Source organism: Caretta caretta, chromosome 11, assembly GCF_965140235.1.
Source record: "Caretta caretta isolate rCarCar2 chromosome 11, rCarCar1.hap1, whole genome shotgun sequence".
Taxonomy (NCBI): Eukaryota; Metazoa; Chordata; order Testudines; family Cheloniidae; genus Caretta; species Caretta caretta.
In genome coordinates this window covers 59820281-59838152 of record NC_134216.1, presented here as the reverse complement: position 1 = coordinate 59838152, position 17872 = coordinate 59820281, and the positions used below count along the sequence as shown (strand labels likewise).

Sequence of the window (17872 nt, the reverse complement as noted above, 5' to 3'; positions counted from 1 at the left end):
ATAGAGCCCTTTTTAATGTTTTTAATAAAGTAAATACTAATGGAAACTGTGTGATTATGGGAGACTTTAACTTCCCAGATATAGACTGGAGGACGAGTGCTAGTAATAATAATAGGGCTCAGATTTTCCTAGATGCGATAGCTGATGGATTCCTTCAGCAAGTAGTTGCTGAACCGACTAGAGGGGATGCCATTTTAGATTTGGTCTTGGTGAGTAATGAGGACCTCATAGAGGAAATGGTTGTAGGGGATAATCTTGGCTCAAGTGATCATGAGCTAATTCAGTTCAAACTGAATGGAAGGATTAACAAAAATAAATCTGCAACCAGGGTTTTTGATTTCAAAAGGGCTGACTTTCAAAAATTAAGGAAATTAGTTAGGGAAGTGGATTGGACTGAAGAATTTATGGGTTTAAAGGTAGAGGAGGCCTGGGATTATTTTAAATTAAAGCTGCAGAAGCTATCGGAAGCCTGCATCCCAAGAAAGGGGAAAAAATTCATAGGCAGGAGTTGTAGACCAAGCTGGATGAGCAAGCATCTTAGAGAGGTAATTAAGAAAAAGCAGAAAGCATATAGGGAGTGGAAGAAGGGAGGGATCAGTAAGGAAAGCTACCTTATTGAGGTCAGAATATGTAGGGATAAAGTGAGACAGGCTAAAAGTCAAGTAGAGTTGGACCTTGCAAAGGGAATTAAAACCAATAGTAAAAGGTTCTATAGTCATATAAATAGGAAGAAAACAAAGAAAGAAGAAGTGGGACCGCTAAAAACTGAGGATGGAGTGGAGGTCAAGGATAATCTAGGCATGGCCCAATATCTAAACAAATACTTTGCCTCAGTCTTTAATAAGACTAAAGAGGATCTTAGGGATAATGGTAGCATGATAAATGGGAATGAGGATATGGAGGTAGACATCACCATATCTGAGGTAGAAGCGAAACTCAAACAGCTTAATGGGACTAAATCGGGGGGCCCAGATAATCTTCATCCAAGAATATTAAAAGAATTGGCACAAGAAATTGCAAGCCCATTAGCAAGAATTTTTAATGAATCTGTAAACTCAGGGGTTGTACCGTATGATTGGAGAATTGCTAACATAGTTCCTATTTTTAAGAAAGGGAAAAAAAGTGATCCAAGTAATTATAGGCCTGTTAGTTTGACATCTGTAGTATGCAAGGTCTTGGAAAAAATTTTGAAGGAGAAGGTAGTTAAGGACATTGAAGTCAATGGTAAATGGGACAAAATACAACATGGTTTTACAAAAGGTAGATCGTGCCAAACCAACCTGATCTCCTTCTTTGAGAGAGTAACAGATTTTTTAGATAAAGGAAACGCAGTGGATCTAATTTACTTAGATTTTAGTAAGGCGTTTGATACTGTGCCACATGGGGAATTATTAGTTAAATTGGATAAGATGAGCATCAATAGGAAAATTGAAAGGTGGATAGGGAATTGGTTAAAGGGGAGACTACAACGGGTCCTACTGAAAGGTGAACTGTCAAGTTGGAGGGAGGTTACCAGTGGAGTTCCTCAAGGATCAGTTTTGGGACCAATCTTATTTAATCTTTTTATTACTGACCTGGGCACAAAAAGTGGGAGTGTGCTAATAAAGTTTGCAGATGATACAAAGCTGGGAGGTATTGCTAATTTAGAGAAGGACAGGGATACCCTACAGGAGGATCTGGATGACCTTGTAAACTGGAGTAATAGGAATAGGATGAAATTTAATAGTGAGAAGTGTAAGGTCATGCATTTAGGGATTAATAACAAGAAATTTAGTCATAAGCTAGGGACACATCAACTAGAAGTAACGGAGGAGGAAAAGGACCTTGGAGTATTGGTTGATCATAGGATGACTATGAGCTGCCAATGTGATATGGCTGTGAAAAAAGCTAATGTCATCTTGGGATGCATCAGGAGAGGTATTTCCAGTAGGGATAAGGAGGTTTTAGTACCGTTATATAAGGCACTGGTGAGACCTCACCTGGAATACTGTGTGCAGTTCTGGTCTCCCATGTTTAAGAAGGATGAATTCAAACTGGAACAGGTACAGAGAAGGGCTACTGGGATGATCCGAGGAATGGAAAACTTGTCTTATGAAAGGAGACTCAGGGAGCTTGGCTTGTTTAGCCTAACTAAAAGAAGGTTGAGGGGAGATATGATTGCTCTCTATAAATATATCAGAGGGGTAAATATCAGAGAGGGAGAGGAATTATTTAAACTCAGTACCAATGTGGACACAAGAACAAATGGATATAAACTGGCCACTAGGAAATTTAGATTAGAAATTAGACGAAGGTTTCTAACCATCAGAGGAGTGAAGTTTTGGAATAGCCTTCCGAGGGAAGTAGTGGGGGCAAAAGATCTATCTTGCTTTAAGATTAAACTCGATAAGTTTATGGAGGAGATGGTATGATGGGATAACATGGTTTTGGTAATTAAATGTTCATGGTAAATAGGCCCAATGGCCTGTGATGGGTTTTTAGATGGGGTAAGATCCAAGTTACCCGGGAAAGAATTTTCTGTAGTATCTGGCTGATGAATCTTGCCCATATGCTCAGGGTTTAGCTGATCGCCATATTTGGGGTCGGGAAGGAATTTTCCTCCAGGGTAGATTGGAAGGCCCTGGAGGTTTTTCGCCTTCCTCTGTAGCATGGGGCACGGGTCACTTGCTGGAGGATTCTCTGCTCCTTGAGGTCTTCAAACTACAATTTGAGGACTTCAATAGCACAGATATAGGTGTGAGGTCTTTTTTAGGAGTGGTGGGTGAAATTCTGTGGCCTGCATTGTGCAGGAGGTCAGACTAGATGATCATAATGGTCCCTTCTGGCCTAAATATCTATGAATCTATGAATCATCTCCCACGGCTAAGTGCAACGAAAGACACTACTCTGTGCCGCATTTGTATACCCATCCCCCACCGATTCTCTCATTGTTGATGCTGTCAACCAATGTGAACGCTAGGGCTTCCAGGGACCCTCCCCAAAGAATTGGGAGGCAAAAAGGACTCAACCTTTATGGGAGAAAGGTCTATTCCACGGGCAGATTGTAGCTACCTGCGTGATGGCTAGGGGCATAGCGCTGAGAAGGGGCTCTTGGTTCCAGGTCTTGGGCCTGCCGTATGAGGTCTAACAGACTATTTAGGACTTCCCATTTGAGGGTTCGGCTCTCTTTTCCGAGAAAACAGACAAAAGGCTGCATAGCCTAAAGCAGTGGTTCTCAAAGCCAGTCCGCTGCTTGTTCAGGGAAAGCGGCTCCCCTTCCTGCAGCCCCGATTGGCCTGGAGCCGCAATTGGCTGAACCTGCAGACACGGCAGGAAAACAAACCGGCCCGGCCTGCCAGGGGCTTTCCCTGAACAAGCAGTGGACCTGCTTTGAGAACCACTGGCCTAAAGGACTCGAGAGTCGCTCTCAAATCATTAGGCCTCCATACTTCAGCTATGCAGCGGAAGCATTTTAGACAGCAACCTCCACCATGCTTCTACCAGCAGAACCGTCAGGACAATTCCCGGAGGAGGAACAGGAGTGGGAGGAAAAGGTCACACCCGTCATCAGGCCAGAACTCTAGCCATTCCAAGCCATCTTCCAGCCCGAAACAGGCCTTTTGAAGGTGCAGTCGAGGACGGCACACCAAAACAAAAACTGGATTTACCCCGCCTTACCTTTTCATTACGACTGTCCCCTTTCTACTGTGCTTCATCCCGTATCACTTCAGACTGCTGGGTGCTCCACACACTAGCGAGGGGATACTCCATCCAATTCTGAGCCCTCCTGCTCTTCCACCCTCCTTCCCCGTCCCCCTTCAGGGACCCCTCTCACAAGCAACTCCTTATACAGGAGGTGCACTCTCTCCTTCCACTAGGGGCAGTGGAAGAGGTCCCTCAAGAGCAGAAGGGCAATGATTTCTATTCTCGGTATTTCCTAGTACCAAAAGCCAAAGGCAGGCTCAGGCCCATGCTAGACCTGCGAGAACTCAACACGTTCATGAAGAAGCTCAAGTTCCGCATGGTCTCTTTGGCTTCCATCATCTCTTCACCGGATCCAGCAGACTGGTATGCTGCCCTCGACTTGAAGGAGGTGTACTTTCACATAACAATAACTCAGTCCCACAGAAAATACCTCAGGTTTATGGTGAACAACACCTGCTACCAGTTCACAGTCCTCCCACTCGGCCTGTCAACAGCACCTCAAGTATTCACCAAGTGCATGGCAGTCGTGGCTGCGTTCCTGCACAGGCGACAGGTACAGGTGTTCCCATACCTTGACGACTGGCTGATCAAGGGTCGATCCAGAACTCAAGTAGAGATGCAGGTCGCCTTCATAAGAGCTTCTTTAGATGAACTGAGTCTGCTACTGAACGAGGGTAAATCAATGCTGTCCCCGGTTTAAAGGATAGAATTTGTAGGGGTGGTACTGGACTCGACATACGCCAGGGCATTCCTTCTAGAAGTGAGATTTCGAACCATGGGCGACATGATTCGAGGTCTCAGACAGTTCCTCACCACCACAGCACGGTACTGCCTGAAACTTCTAGGACACATGGCAGTCTGTGTCTATGTAGTATAACGTGCAGACTCAGACTTCAACCTCTTCAGTCATGGCTGGCATCAATGTATCAGCCAGCCCAGGACAGTTTGGACAGGATTGTAACCCTGCCTCGCCTGGTACTCAGCTCCCTCCTGTGGTGGCCCAACCCGCAGGTAGTATGTACGGGGTCCCTTTCACCGGCCCTCAGCCATCCCTCTCGCTAGTAACTGACATGTCAGACTTGGGCTGGGGTGCACATTTGAGAGACCTCAGAACACAAGGCTTCTGGTTTCAGACTAATCTCACTTTCCATATCTATGTCAGAGAGCTGAGAGCGGTAAGCCTGCCATGTCAGACTTTCCAACCACACCTAGCAGGGAGATGTGTATCAGTGATGACAGACAACACCACAGCAATGTTTTACATTAACAAACAGGTGCACTCTCCTCTCCCCTGTACCAGGAAGCCATCATGCTGTGGGAATTTTGTATAGAACACTCAATACACCTGCAAGCATCATACCTCCCTGGAATACAGAACAAGTTGGCGGACCATCACAGCAGGTTGTTCCACGGCCCGGACATTGTTAACTCATTCTTTCATCAGTGGGGTTTTCCCCAGATAGGTCTGTTCGCCATGTGACACAACAGGAAGTGTCAGCCGTTTTGCTCCTTCCTGAACGGCAGCCCGAGCTCCATCATGGATGCATTCCTCCTCCCATGGGGAAGCAGTTTCCTGTATGCGTTCCCACCCATCCCTCTCATTCATAAGGTGCTCCTCAAGATACAAAGGGAAGAAGTTTCGGTGATTCTGATAGCTCCAGCCTGGCCCCGCAACACCGGTACACATCACTCCTGGAAATGTCCATGGAAGCTCCAGTCACCTTGTTGCTCTTCCCAGACTTACTAACTCAGGATCATGGCCGTCTCCAACATATGAACCTGGAGTTGCTGCACCTCATGGCATGGAAGCTCCATGGCTGAACCCAATGGAGCTCTCCTGCTCAGACTCGGTTAGGCAAGTCCTCCTGGGCAGTAGAAAGCCCTCCACCAGGGCTACCTACCTTGCAAAGTGGAAGAGATTTTCAATCTGGTCAGTGCAGCATCATTCATCTCCGTCACTTGCCTCTGTGACACTTATATTAGACTATCTCCTCCATCTCAAGCAGCAGGGACTGTCTGTGTTGTCAATAAGGGTTCACTTGGCCGCCATCTCTGCCTTTCATCCAGGTGCAGAGGGCCACTTGGTCTTTGCCAAACCTATGGTCAGCAGTTTCCTTAAAGGGCTCGACAGGCTATACCTGCATGTCTGGTAGCCTGTCCCAGCTTGGGACCTCAATCTGGTCCTTTTCAGACTCATGGGACCACCCTGTGAACCTTTGACGACATGGTCCCTGCTCCATCTCTCATACAAGATAGTGTTTCTGGTCACGATAACCTCAGCCAAGAGGCTGTCTGAGCTCAAGGCCCTGACTTCAGAGCCCCCTTACCCTGTGTTCCATAAGGACAAGGTCCAGCTCAGACCTCACCCGACTTTCCTCCCAAAGGTTGTCTCCCAGTTTCACATCGACCAGGACATCTTCCTCCTGATGTTCTATCCTAAGCTGCACTTGAGCAGCAGGGAGCAAAGACTTCACTCATTGGATGTCCACAGAGCGCTAGCCTTCTACATCGAGACAATGAAACCATTCCAAAACTCAGTGCAGTTATTCGTGGCAGTCGTGAACAGAATGAAAGGTATTCCTGTCTCTTCTCAACGGATTTCATCGTGGATCACATTCGGCATCCAGATGTGCTACAACCTGGCAAGGATGCCTGCTCCTTTGATCACTGCACACACTACCAGGGCTCAGGCCTCTTCAGTGGTGTTCTTGGCACAGGATCCCACCCAGAAAATCTGCAGAGCAGCAACGCGGTCCTCCATACACACTTTCATCACGCACTATTCGATCACCCAGCTGGCCATAGATGATGTGGCATTTGGAAGAGTGGTTCTCCAATCAGTGAATGACTCCGACCCCACCTCCTGAACTTGGGCTTGTGAATCACCTGATTGGAACAGACATGAACAAGCACTCTAAGAAGAAAAAACGGTTACTCACCTTCTTGTAACTGTTGTTCTTTAAGATGTGTTGTTCATGTCCATTCCAATACCCACGCTCCTACCCTCTGTTGGAGTAGCTGGCAAGCAGGAACTGAGGGGGGTGGCGGGTCGGCAGAGCTCTATATTGAGTGCCATAAAGGCGCTACTACAGGTGGTGCCCAGACCAGCCCAACAGATGCTGCTATGGGAAAATCTTCTGGCTACCGTGCACATACACACCGGATTGGAATGGACATGAACAACACATCTCGAAGAACAACAGTTACGAGAAGGTGAGTAACCGTTTCTCTCTACCACAGTATGAGACTTGGCAACACTGTCCATTCAGAATTTTTCTAGTACAGATTGAAGAGTAATGCATTAGGGTTTAAATGTAAGAAAAATTGGAATAGAAAATACTATATATACTATAAAATTCTACCCACAACCTTGCCAAGTTAACACTGCAATAGTACGCTTAATCTTTGGAAATTCCTGACGTACAGTGCTTGATATTTCTCAACCTTACATTTTTCCATTTAATTTTGCAGGTTAACTCTTAAATCAATTTGGATTCCTTCTTACCAAGTATTGATGGATGCTATTTTCTGATTGCTTTTCTTGTCTGATTGATTCAACTGTTGTCCGCAGAATACAGGAACAATCCTTGAAATACATAGTACTGTATCAGTAAGTGAACTGCAATGGACGTACTATAATCAATAGAGTATTATGAGGGGGACACATTACCCAAAGCCATGTTCCAGTTATCGAGGATGTCATCAAAAAGAATCTCTGTGCACATCATTTTAGTGCAGTGCTCCCCAAACTTTTTTGCTTATGCTCCCCCTCTTACCTAGTTTCCCCTTCCTCCTTCTCCCCCCCACCCACCCCAGGAGCTGCGGCTGGGAGAGGGCCCAGAGCCACCATGGAGAGCTGGAGTAGGGCCCCACTTGGAGCCAGAGCTGCAGCTGGGGCTGCCGTCGGGGCCAGGAGCGGAGCTGGGGGCAGAACGAGGCTGGGTGGCACTCCCTCCCCACTCCCCAGGAGGGCTGGCCTGGGCCCCACCACAACCCACCAACGTTCCTCCATACCCCACAGTTTGGGACCACTGTGTCAGATAGTCTATTGATATAAGTAAACCAGGAACAGAGAGGGTGGAAGAGTCCCCCTGAGAACAGTAGCACTTAAGGGCCCAGTGCAATTGCCCTCATCCATCCCATTTTTCTCTTCTACTAGGACCTACCTTTCATAGTGGAGGAATACACTGTATAAAATTCCAAAGCTGTTTAAGGTTTTTCTTATTTTAATTTTAACATTAATGAGCCCCACTCTAATAAGAGTGAACACCAACAGGCTAATCAGCTCTCTGAACTATTCTGTGGAACTATTCTAGAAGAGAAACTCTCACTCTCGTGAACCCTTTGCTAGCATCTACATTAGGAGTTTGTTATTGTTTACTGCTCGAATCCCTTGAATGGAGTTTCCCCTCAGAAATTTCACCAGAAGTTTTATTTCATGATACATGATTGAACTGCAAGGTGCAACTGTCAAAAACTATGGCATAAAATAAGCCATATTAAATGCAGACTTACCAAACAAGACATGGAACTGCTTTAGTTCAGGGAAAGGTCATGCACACCCATTTATCCTAAAAATAAAATATTACAGTAATATCAATGCACAAAGGAAGTATTTCTTCACACAACATACAGTCAACTTGTGGAACTCTTTGCCAGAGGATGTTATGAAGGCCAAGACTATAACAGGGTTCAAAAAAGAACTAGATAAGTTAATGGAGGATAGGTCCATCAATGGCTATTAGAAGTGTTCCCGTCCTCATTTTGCCAGATGCTGGGAATGGGCAACAGGGAATGGATCACTTGAGGATTACCTGTTCTATTTATTCCCTCTGAAGCACCTGGCATTGGGCATGATCAGAAGACAGGATACTGGGCTAGATGGACCATTGGTCTGACCTAGTGTAGCCGTTCTTATGTCAACCCATGACCCAATATTGCAACAAAATCCAAATCTAAATGTCAGTCTCTCCTCTTAGTCATAAACTATGGGAAGTCCAACATTTTACATAAGAGGTGTCATCCAAGCATGCTCCTTTGCTACTAATTCTGTCAGTAAATACATAATGGTAAAAGCTTATAGTATGGCTGCGAGGGACTTGCCTACTCTCATCGAAGTTTCTGGACACTAGTTTTAAACAGTTTATAGTGGCACTGGTCAGACATACTCATTTGTATCATATAGGCAACCTCATCCTATAAGCAGTTCCCCCCTTCTAACTCATGTACTTGGAGTCACTCTTTGAACAGGTAGATTGGTTACCTACAAATAATCTACAAGAACAGAGGCACTGAAATAGAAGGACTAGATTCATTGATCATTGACAGTGTGTAGGGAAGAAAACCACATTGTTATTCCAATAGAAAGGAGCACAGCTGTGCTAATCAAGTTCCAGCTACAGACAGCGGAGCTTGCACTCAAGAAAAGCAAGCCAAAAGCAATTTCATATTGCATTTCTGAAGTTAACGGAGAGGATAAAACTGTTGTTAGACCTAGTTAGAAAAAAGGGGGTCCCAGGCAGGTATACAATCACTTCACTGTGCCCCCACTATTTGAGTCTAAAAGACATCATAATTTAAAAGGAAATTCGGCATTCACCACCCACTCTCATGCCCAGAAAAAAAATTAGGCTATTGGAGTTCTTTGAAAAATCTGAAAACATGAAAACACAGAAATACAATTATACCATCTCCAGCTGAAACCTGTTCAAGTTGATGAATTTGCATAGTGGGAGTACTAGAATCACTTTAGCAAATGTTATTTTTCTACCCTTCTGTTATTCTTAGCCAAGTTGCTGACCATTGGCCTACTAGAATATGTAGTTCCATTTTGATGTGTAATAATTGGGTGGAGAGAAACAGCATGTCATGGGTAGTGTAAAGATGCTCATTCTGTAGTGTGTTAGCACCCCATTAAGTAGCGAGAGCTGTTGATTATCTAGTACACTATGTTCCTCTAAACAAAAGCTCACGGTTATCATTATTGTGTTGTCCCTGATACATACTTGGCAAGAATTTGTAAACCTGTTAAAATGTTCTAAACAAATATTTTAAAAAAAAATCAGGTGGAGATTGTTGGAAAGATCATCATCTAATTTCTAGTTACCAGCTCATTTTTCCCCCAAAATTATCACTAACCACCAAACTTTGGCTCTTGGATCTGATCTAATGATGATAATTCAAGGAGAGATTTTCAAAAAGGCACCAAAAAAATAATCAAGAGTATCCTTGAAATGGATGAGGATCTTTTGGTAAACCCTCTAATTTTTCCAGAAACACTTACAGTGAGATGCCACTATTTTATTATCTACATGCTAATTATTTCTACAAATCCCTCCTGGCCAAGTTGAAATTGATCTAATAAAGAACATTTGGAATCATGCATGATGGAGCACATCACAGCTAGTTTAGACCCCATCATTTGTATGTCTAGTTGAGATTATGTTTTCCAATATGCATTACTTTGCACTTATCAACACTGAATTTCTTCTGCCATTTTGTTGCCTACTCATCCAGTTTTGTGAGATCCCTTTAACTCTTCACAGTTTTTGTTCTCCTTGGTTGTCAGGCTTGAAATAAAATTATATTACCAACATGATTGTTTTAATCATATACAGGAATAACCCTTAGCAAAGCAACCCACCATTAGTAAAAGTTTTGGAGGAACACAATGTATTATCAGCTAACTACTCAGTTTACCACGCTCTTTGTTTTTAAAGTACTTATATGACCCCATTACCATAATATCTGAGCACCTCACTATCTTTAATATCTTCATCCTCAACATCCTTGTGGATGTAGCTAAGTGCTATTATCCCATTTTATAAATGAGGAATGGAGGTAGAGAGAGACTAAGTGACTTACCCAAGGTCACACAATAAATTTGTGGCAGAGCAGGAAGTTGAATCCACATCTCCCAAGTACCAGACCAGCATACTAAGCACTGGACCATCCTTCCTCTCCTTGTTGGGAAAAATATATGCTATTCTATTCTATCAGAAATAAACTCTGTGGTTTGCAACATGAAACCACAAAAGGAGAATGAATTTGTGGAATACAGTCATTAGGACTTAATTGTTAAAGTAAGTTTATGGCAGAGGTACAATAAAGGTACAAAGTTAATATGTCTGCCTATAATCCAAGTTTGCCAAGCAGGTAAAGCTATGTAAGGAATATCTTCCTATTAATTCTTTTTGCACTTTTATAATTCTCAACATTTTCCTCTGTTTAGGAATACTTTGTGGATCATTTCACTATAGTCTATATTTCCAAATAGGAGTGGCAGAAGCTTCCTAAAAGTGTGTGTGGGGGGGCGCAGTGGCACCCAAACCGTGGCCATATGCCCAACCCCTTCTCTCCGCTCTCACACTGCCCGGTCTTCTCTGCCCCCTTCCCCTCCCTTGCTCGCCCTTACAGCTGGTAAAAAGTGGGAGAGCATAGCCCTCCCACTTTTAAAAGTGATGGGGCCCTGGCTCCCCCCATTCCAGCACCCTGTTTCCAAATCTCTCGTTTTATTTTTGTTTGCTATCTAGCCTTTGTTGTTCTAAGCTTCCTCTAAACCTGTGGATTGTACAGGAGTGGTAAGCAAATGGATTAACACACTTCTCCCAGGTTTCACACGCAGGACGGGAGTGATGAAGTGATAGGAAAGTGACATCTCCATCTAAGAGGATGCCTTTGGGAAACCCAATACCTGTAAATGCTCTGAATGTGCACAGCCTATTGTAAACAATTATTACCACCAACCGTGGGCTATAGCTCATTGATTATTTTGACATTTAGGATGATATCAACAGTCCTCGGTTATATTATTTTGAGGGGTTTTGTTTTGTTTTTTAAATAAGAACCAAACCTGTAATGTGAAGTAACAGAGCACATGTAAGAGGTCTGCTCCCATGAAGCATCTTAAAGGAGGATCATCTTCCAGTTGCCATTGTTAAACCCCATTTATCAGTTTCCTTAGCAACAGTACCATTGACAGAGGACTGTACTTAGTCATCCTTGTGATTCGCATTAATATTTCTTTTCAAAGTACACTGGGCCAAGTTTATACCCAATGAAACTCCATTGACTTGAATAAAATTACACCCCTACTGAGTTAGAGATGCACTTTCTTGCAGGGCAACCTAAACTGAAATTCAGTGGGAGGATATAATTAGAGATTATAGCATACTCCCAAATTTTAAAAGACAAGCCACTTTTATTTTTGCTACTGCATCTTAATTCCAAATTTTAAAACAGCAGTGATACTGAGCATAGGATGATTTTCTAGGCAACAGTGAGGGGGAAAACCCAAAACTTTCCTTTGGCCAAGCAAGCCAGGGGATTTCAAACTGATTGCTGCTTTGTTTCTGTTATCTTTGTCTATTTAAATTCACTGGGCAAGATATTTTGACATAAGATGATTTATGGGAAATGTAAAATTTTTTTGCTGTCTACCCCCACCCTTCCACCTGGGAATGTTTGTCTGCTGCTAGAAAGGAAAGCATCGATCTTTCTGTTTATGTCACAAACTTCAGGCTTTCCTCCAGGCAAACTCCTGAAGTTACCATGTACAGATTGAGTGTACACAAGTGCCTGCAATGCATAGTTAAGTATAATAAAAAAGACATAGGATTTAACTCAGCACTGTTTAGGGACTCCAGATGTGAACAACAAACAAATAAACATACATTTAGAATTCCATGAATTATTTACTTCGAGACTTTATTAAATTTAGCCTGGCCAAATGGTGGGACAATTTGTGAAAGACAGCAAGCACTGCCAACATGCTTACAGAAACCCCTCCAAACCCAATAAGCAGGAAGTTTTTTATAAGCATATATGATACTCTCATTTTCTCTTGAACTCAGCTAATCAAACTGTGAATGATGTATCTGAAGTCTGGAAGAAAGACTGCCTTACCCATAAAACCCTGCATGGCAAATCTGGGTTTTAGTGTTAGTTCTATCACAGATTTCCTTTGGGATGTTAGGCAAGTCACTTGCAGCCTAATTCTCAAAGATGCTGACCTACCACCCACAACTTCTGCAACTTCAGCTAACATTGTGGGTGCTTGGCACCTCTGAAAAGTAGGCCCCTAATCTCTCTGACTATACGCTAGGAGAGGTGGCAGCACTTGTGTAACCCACACACCTTCTGGGTGTGGTGCTCTGTCCCATCTAGTGGCACCGAGACCACTTAGAGAGAGATTAATCATAGAAGATTAGGGTTGGAAGAGACCTCAGGAGGTCATCTAGTCCAACCTTCTCAAAGTAGGACTAACCCCAACTAAATCATCCCAGCCAGGGCTTTGTCAAGCCGGGCCTTAAAAACCTATAAGGATGGAAATTCCACCACCTCCCTAGGTAACCCATTCCAGTGCTTCACCACCCTCCTAGTGAAATAGTTTTTCCTAATATCCAACCTAGACCTCCCCCACTGCAACTTGAGACCATTGCTCCTTCTTCTGTCATCTGCCACCACTCCATCCTCTCTGGGACTCCCCCCTCCCCCCCAGGTAGTTGAAGATTGCTATCAAATCCCCTCTCACTCCTCTCTTCTGCAAACTAAATAAGCCCAGTTCCCTCAGCCTTTCCTCATAAGTCATGTGCCCCAGTCCCCTAATCATTTTTGTTGTCCTTCGCTGGACTCTCTCCAATTTGTCCACCTCCTTTCTGTAGTGGGGGCCCAAAACTGGACGCAGTACTCCAGATGTGGCCTCACCAGTGGCAAATAAAGGGGAATAATCATTTCCCTCAATCTGCTGGCAATGCTCCTACTAATGCAGCCCAATATGCCATTAGCCTTCTTAGCAACAAGGGCACACTTCTGATTCATATCCAGCTTCTTGTCCACTGTAATCCCCAAGTCCATTTCTGCAGAACTGCCGCTTAGCGAGTTGGTCCCCAGCCTGTAGCAGTGCATGGGATTCTTCCGTCCTAAGTACAGGACTCTGCACTTGTCCTTGCTGAATCTCATCAGATTTCTTTTGGCTCAATCCTCCAATTTGTCTAGGTCACTCTGGACCCTATCCCTAGCCTACAGCATATCTACCTCTCCTCCCAGCTTAGTGTTGTCCACAAACTTGCTGAGGGTGCAATCCATCCCATCATCCAGATCATTAATGAAGATGTTGAACAAAGCTGGCCCCAGGACAGACCCCTGGGGCACTCCGCTTGATACCGGCTGCCAACTAGACATCGAGCCATTGATCAGTACCTGTTGAGCCAAACAATCTAGACAGCATTCTGTCCACCTGATAGTCCATTCATCTAATTCATACCCTTTTTAACTTGCTGTCAAGAATACTGTGGGAGATCATATCAAAAGCTTTGCTAAAGTCAAGATATATCATGTCCACTGCTTTCCCCATATCCACAAAGCCAGTTATCTCATCATAGAAGGCAATCAGGTTGGTCAGGCATGACTTGCTCTTGGTGAATCTGTGTTGACTGTTCCTGATCACCTTCCTCTCCTCTAACTGCTTCAAAATGGATTCCTTGAGAACCTGCTCCATGATTTTGCAGGGACTGAGGTGAGGCTGACCACTCTGTAGCTCCCCGGATTCTCCTTCTTCCCTTTTTTTAAAAATGAGCACTATATTTGCCTTTTTCCAGTCGTACGGGACCTCTCCCGATAGCTACGAGTTTTCAAAGATAATGGCCAATGGCTCTGCAATCACATCAGCCAACCCCCTCAGGATCCTCGGATGCATTAGATCCAGACTGATGGACTCGTGCATGTCCTTCTTTTCTAAATAGTCCTTAACCTGTTCACCACTGAGGGCTGCTCACCTCCTCCCCATACTGTGCTGCCCAGTGCAGCAGTCTGGGAGCTGACCATGTCTGTAAAGACCAAGGCAAAAAAAAGCATTGAGTACTTCAGCTTTGTCTACATCGTCTGTAACTAGGTTGCCTCCCACATTCAGTAAGGGTCCCACACTTTCCCTGACCTTCTTGTTGCTAACATACCTGTAGAAATCCTTCTTGTGACCCTTCACATCCCTTGCTAGCTGCAACTCCAATTGTACTTTGGCGTTCCTTATTACACCCCTGCATGCGCGAGCAATATTTTTATACTCCTCCCTAGTCATCTGTCCAAGTTTACACTTCTTGTAAGCTTCCTTTTTGTTTAAGCTCACTGAAGATTTCTCTGTTAAGCCAAGCTGGTTGCCTGCCATATTTGTTATTTTTTCTCCACATTGGGATGGTTTATTCCTGTGCCCTCAATAAGGCTTCTTTAAAATACAGCCAGCTCTCTGGGACTCCTTTCCCCCTCATATTAGCCTCCCAGGGGATCCTGTCCATCAATTCCCTAATGGAGTCAAACTCTGCTTTTCTGAAGTCCAGGGTCCGTATTCTGCTGCTCTCCTTTCTTCCTTTTGTCAGGATCCTGATGTTGACCATCTCATGGTCACTGCTGCCCAGGTTGCCACCCACTTCTACTTCCCCTACCAATTCTTCCCTGTTTGTGAGTAGCAGGTCAAGAGGAGAACGGCACCTAGTTGGTTCCTCCAGCACTTGTACCAGGAAGTTGTCCCCAACACTCTCCAAAAACTTCCAGGAATCGCTGTGCACTGCTGTATGGTTCTCCCACCAGATGTCAGGGTGAGTGAAGTCCCCCATGAGAATCAGGGCCTGTGACCTGGAAACTTCTGTTAGTTGTCCAAAGGAAGCCTCGTCTACCTCATCCTCCTGGTCTGGTGGTCTATAGCAGATGCCCAGCATGACATCACCCTTGTTGCTCTCACCTCTAAACTTAACCTAAAGACTCTCAACAGGCTTTTCTCCAGTTTCATACTGGAATTCTGAGCAGTTATACTGCTCCCTTACATACAGTGCAACTCCTCCACCTTTTCTCCCCCGCCCGTCCTTCCTGAACCGTTTATATCCATCCATGACAGTGCTGCAGTCATGTGAGTTACCCCACGAAGTCTCTGTTATTCCAAGCATATCATAGTTCCTTGACTGTGCCAGGACTTCCAATTCTTCCTGCTTGTTTCCCAGGCTTCTTGCGTTCGTATTCAGGCACCTAAGATAACTAGCCGATTGCCCTACTTTCCCAGTATGAATCAGGAGGCCTCCCCTGTTGCATCCTCCTCCTTGTGTTTCTTTCCGGTATCCCACTTCCCCACTTACCTCTGGGCTTAAGTCACCATCACCTGGTGAACCTAGTTTAAAGTCCTCCTCACTAGATTAGCAAGCCTGTCTGTGAAGATGCTCTTCTCTCTCTTTATTAGGCGGATTTCATCTTTTCCTAGCAATCCTTCTTCCTGGAAGGACAGCCTATTGTCGAAGAATCCAAAGCCTGCATAACCACACATTTACCTCCACAGTTCGATGGTCCCTACCAGGGCCTTTTCCTTCAACAGGGAGGATGGAGGAGAACACAACTTGCACCTCAACTCCTTTATCCTTCTTCCGAGAGCCGCGTGAGTCTTAGCTAAGAGTCATATGGCTTTTGGCTCACGTAGTAGAGGCTCATGCATTTAGCCCGGAGGGCCCAGGTTTAATCCCGCCCACCAACGACCAGCCACCCCTAGCGACGAGGTCTCAGTCTCCCTAAGGCTTCGAGGAGGGGACGTCTGGGTAGAGGATGCGGGGAGGCAAACGCGGGAGACCGAGCCCTGGCGACCCGGTACCGCCCGCTAACCAACCCCCACCAATGGCCCTGGCACAACCCCACCCCATCCCGCTACTCCCCCCGCCACCCAGCGGACCCGGGACCGCCCGCCATAGCCTACTCGGCACTAGCCTCAGGACCGCACAGGCAGCCCCGGCCCGGCATACAGCTCCCTCCTGCCCCCTCTCACCGCGTCCCCATAACTCCCTCCTTCTCCTCTCACCTCAGCGCGGCCGGGGCCGGGCGGGGCTGCGCTCAGCCCCTGGCGAGGATCGGGGAGCGAAAACCAGCTTGGGGCCCACCAACCCCTCCCCCGCTGCCAGTGTAACAGCGTCCCGACTCCGGCCAACCCGCGGCCACAGCCCCTCTGCTCGGCAAGAGCCGCAGACTTTGAGCTCCGCCCCCCGTCCCAGCCTCATCCAGCACCGAGGGGGCTGCCGGGCGAGACTACGAGCCCCAGGCTTCCAGGCGGCCTCAAGTGCGCGCGGGGAGTCGTAGTCTCCATCGCGAGCCTCGCCCGTTGCGTGCCGGGATCTGTAGGCCCAGGGTTGCCGTCGGGGTGCGTTCGGTCGCTATGTTATGACGCAGAGCAGCGGTCACCACCTTCTCCCTTCTCTCCGCTTGCCCGCGAGTCGCGATTCCCGCGCCCGGGGCGCGAGGAGCTGCCGAAGCGTTTGTTTAGCTCGCGGAGGCGGCCGGAAGCGCCGGCAAGGAGGGAACCCCGCCTCGGAGCGGGTAAGAGGGGCCCGGGATGGTCAGCGCTCCCCATGGTTCCCCCGTTCACCGCGATCCCCGCCCACGCCACCCCCCCAGTCCTCCCAAGCCCCTTCCTGACCCCCGTCCTCGGTCCCCTCCATCTCCGCCGCCCGTCCTCCAACCAAGGGTCTCCTGACCCCCACCCCTTCATCCTCCCGGTCTTTCCGCCCCTTCCTCACTCCTGCCCTCCTCCCTCAGCCCTTTGGTCCGTCAGTCCCCTTCCGCCTCCCCCCAGTCCTTCAGTTCCCCCCGTCTTCTCCCCCTCGCCCTTCAGTCCTCCGCGCCCTCCACCCCGCCGGTCCTCTCAGGCCTCCTACTGCCCCTGCCCCCAGTCAGCTCCACCCCGCCTCCGGTGACCTCCATCCCCTGGGTATTTCAGCCCCTCTCCTGAGCCCCGACCCCTTTCACTCCACCCGAAACCCTAGTCCAGTCACCTCCACCCTCAGCATCCTTCATCCCACCAATAGTCAGCTCCATTGCCCTGGTTCTTCAGCCCTTCTCCTGCCCCGTCAGCTCCACCCTCATCCCGCCCTTTCCTCCACCCCACCCTCAGTCACTTCCATCCTGCTGGTCCTTTATTCCCCCCCCCCCAACCCAGTCACCTCCCTCTCCCTGGTCTTTCAGCCCTACCGCCCTTTCACCCCAACCCCTAGTCATCTCCATCCCCACCTCCCACCCAGACACTTTCATCCTCCTGGTTCCCCTTTATTCACCACCAAGTCCTTGTTAACTTGAAACAATGGGCCTGTTTCCTTTCTGAGTGACACCCATGGAATCCCCAGTTGTGTGACTGGGATAAATCACTGCAGGCTCAAGGATGAGTTTTCTC

General features: G+C 46.6%; 2 protein-coding genes across 14 annotated transcripts in view; one reads left to right on the top strand and one right to left on the bottom strand.

Moving 5' to 3' along the window:
- STRADB (STE20 related adaptor beta) overlaps positions 1–17550 on the bottom strand; it is a 34740-nt gene extending 17190 nt beyond the window's left edge. Inside the window, exons 1-4 of one of the 7 annotated variants that reach the window (XM_075118076.1) lie at positions 16511–16697; positions 13720–14510; positions 8200–8255; positions 7190–7270 (exon numbers count right to left, since the gene is read on the bottom strand). In XM_075118076.1, coding sequence (XP_074974177.1) covers positions 7190–7270; positions 8200–8211 — 93 coding nt within the window. In that variant the 5' untranslated portion in view covers positions 8212–8255; positions 13720–14510; positions 16511–16697. Of the gene's footprint in view, positions 1–5044; positions 5380–6011; positions 6571–7189; positions 7272–8199; positions 8256–13719; positions 14511–16510; positions 16701–17477 lie in introns of those variants that run through there. The other 6 variants (XM_048869661.2, XM_048869663.2, XM_048869660.2 and 3 more) reach the window with 6 other exon arrangements.
- TRAK2 (trafficking kinesin protein 2) overlaps positions 16889–17872 on the top strand; it is a 76912-nt gene continuing 75928 nt past the window's right edge. For 5 of the 7 annotated variants that reach the window (XM_075118072.1, XM_075118070.1, XM_075118073.1 and 2 more), the window contains exon 1: positions 16889–17022. The gene's annotated coding sequence lies outside the window, so the exon portion shown is untranslated. The remainder of the gene's footprint in view (positions 17023–17872) is intronic. The other 2 variants (XM_048869644.2, XM_048869638.2) reach the window with 2 other exon arrangements.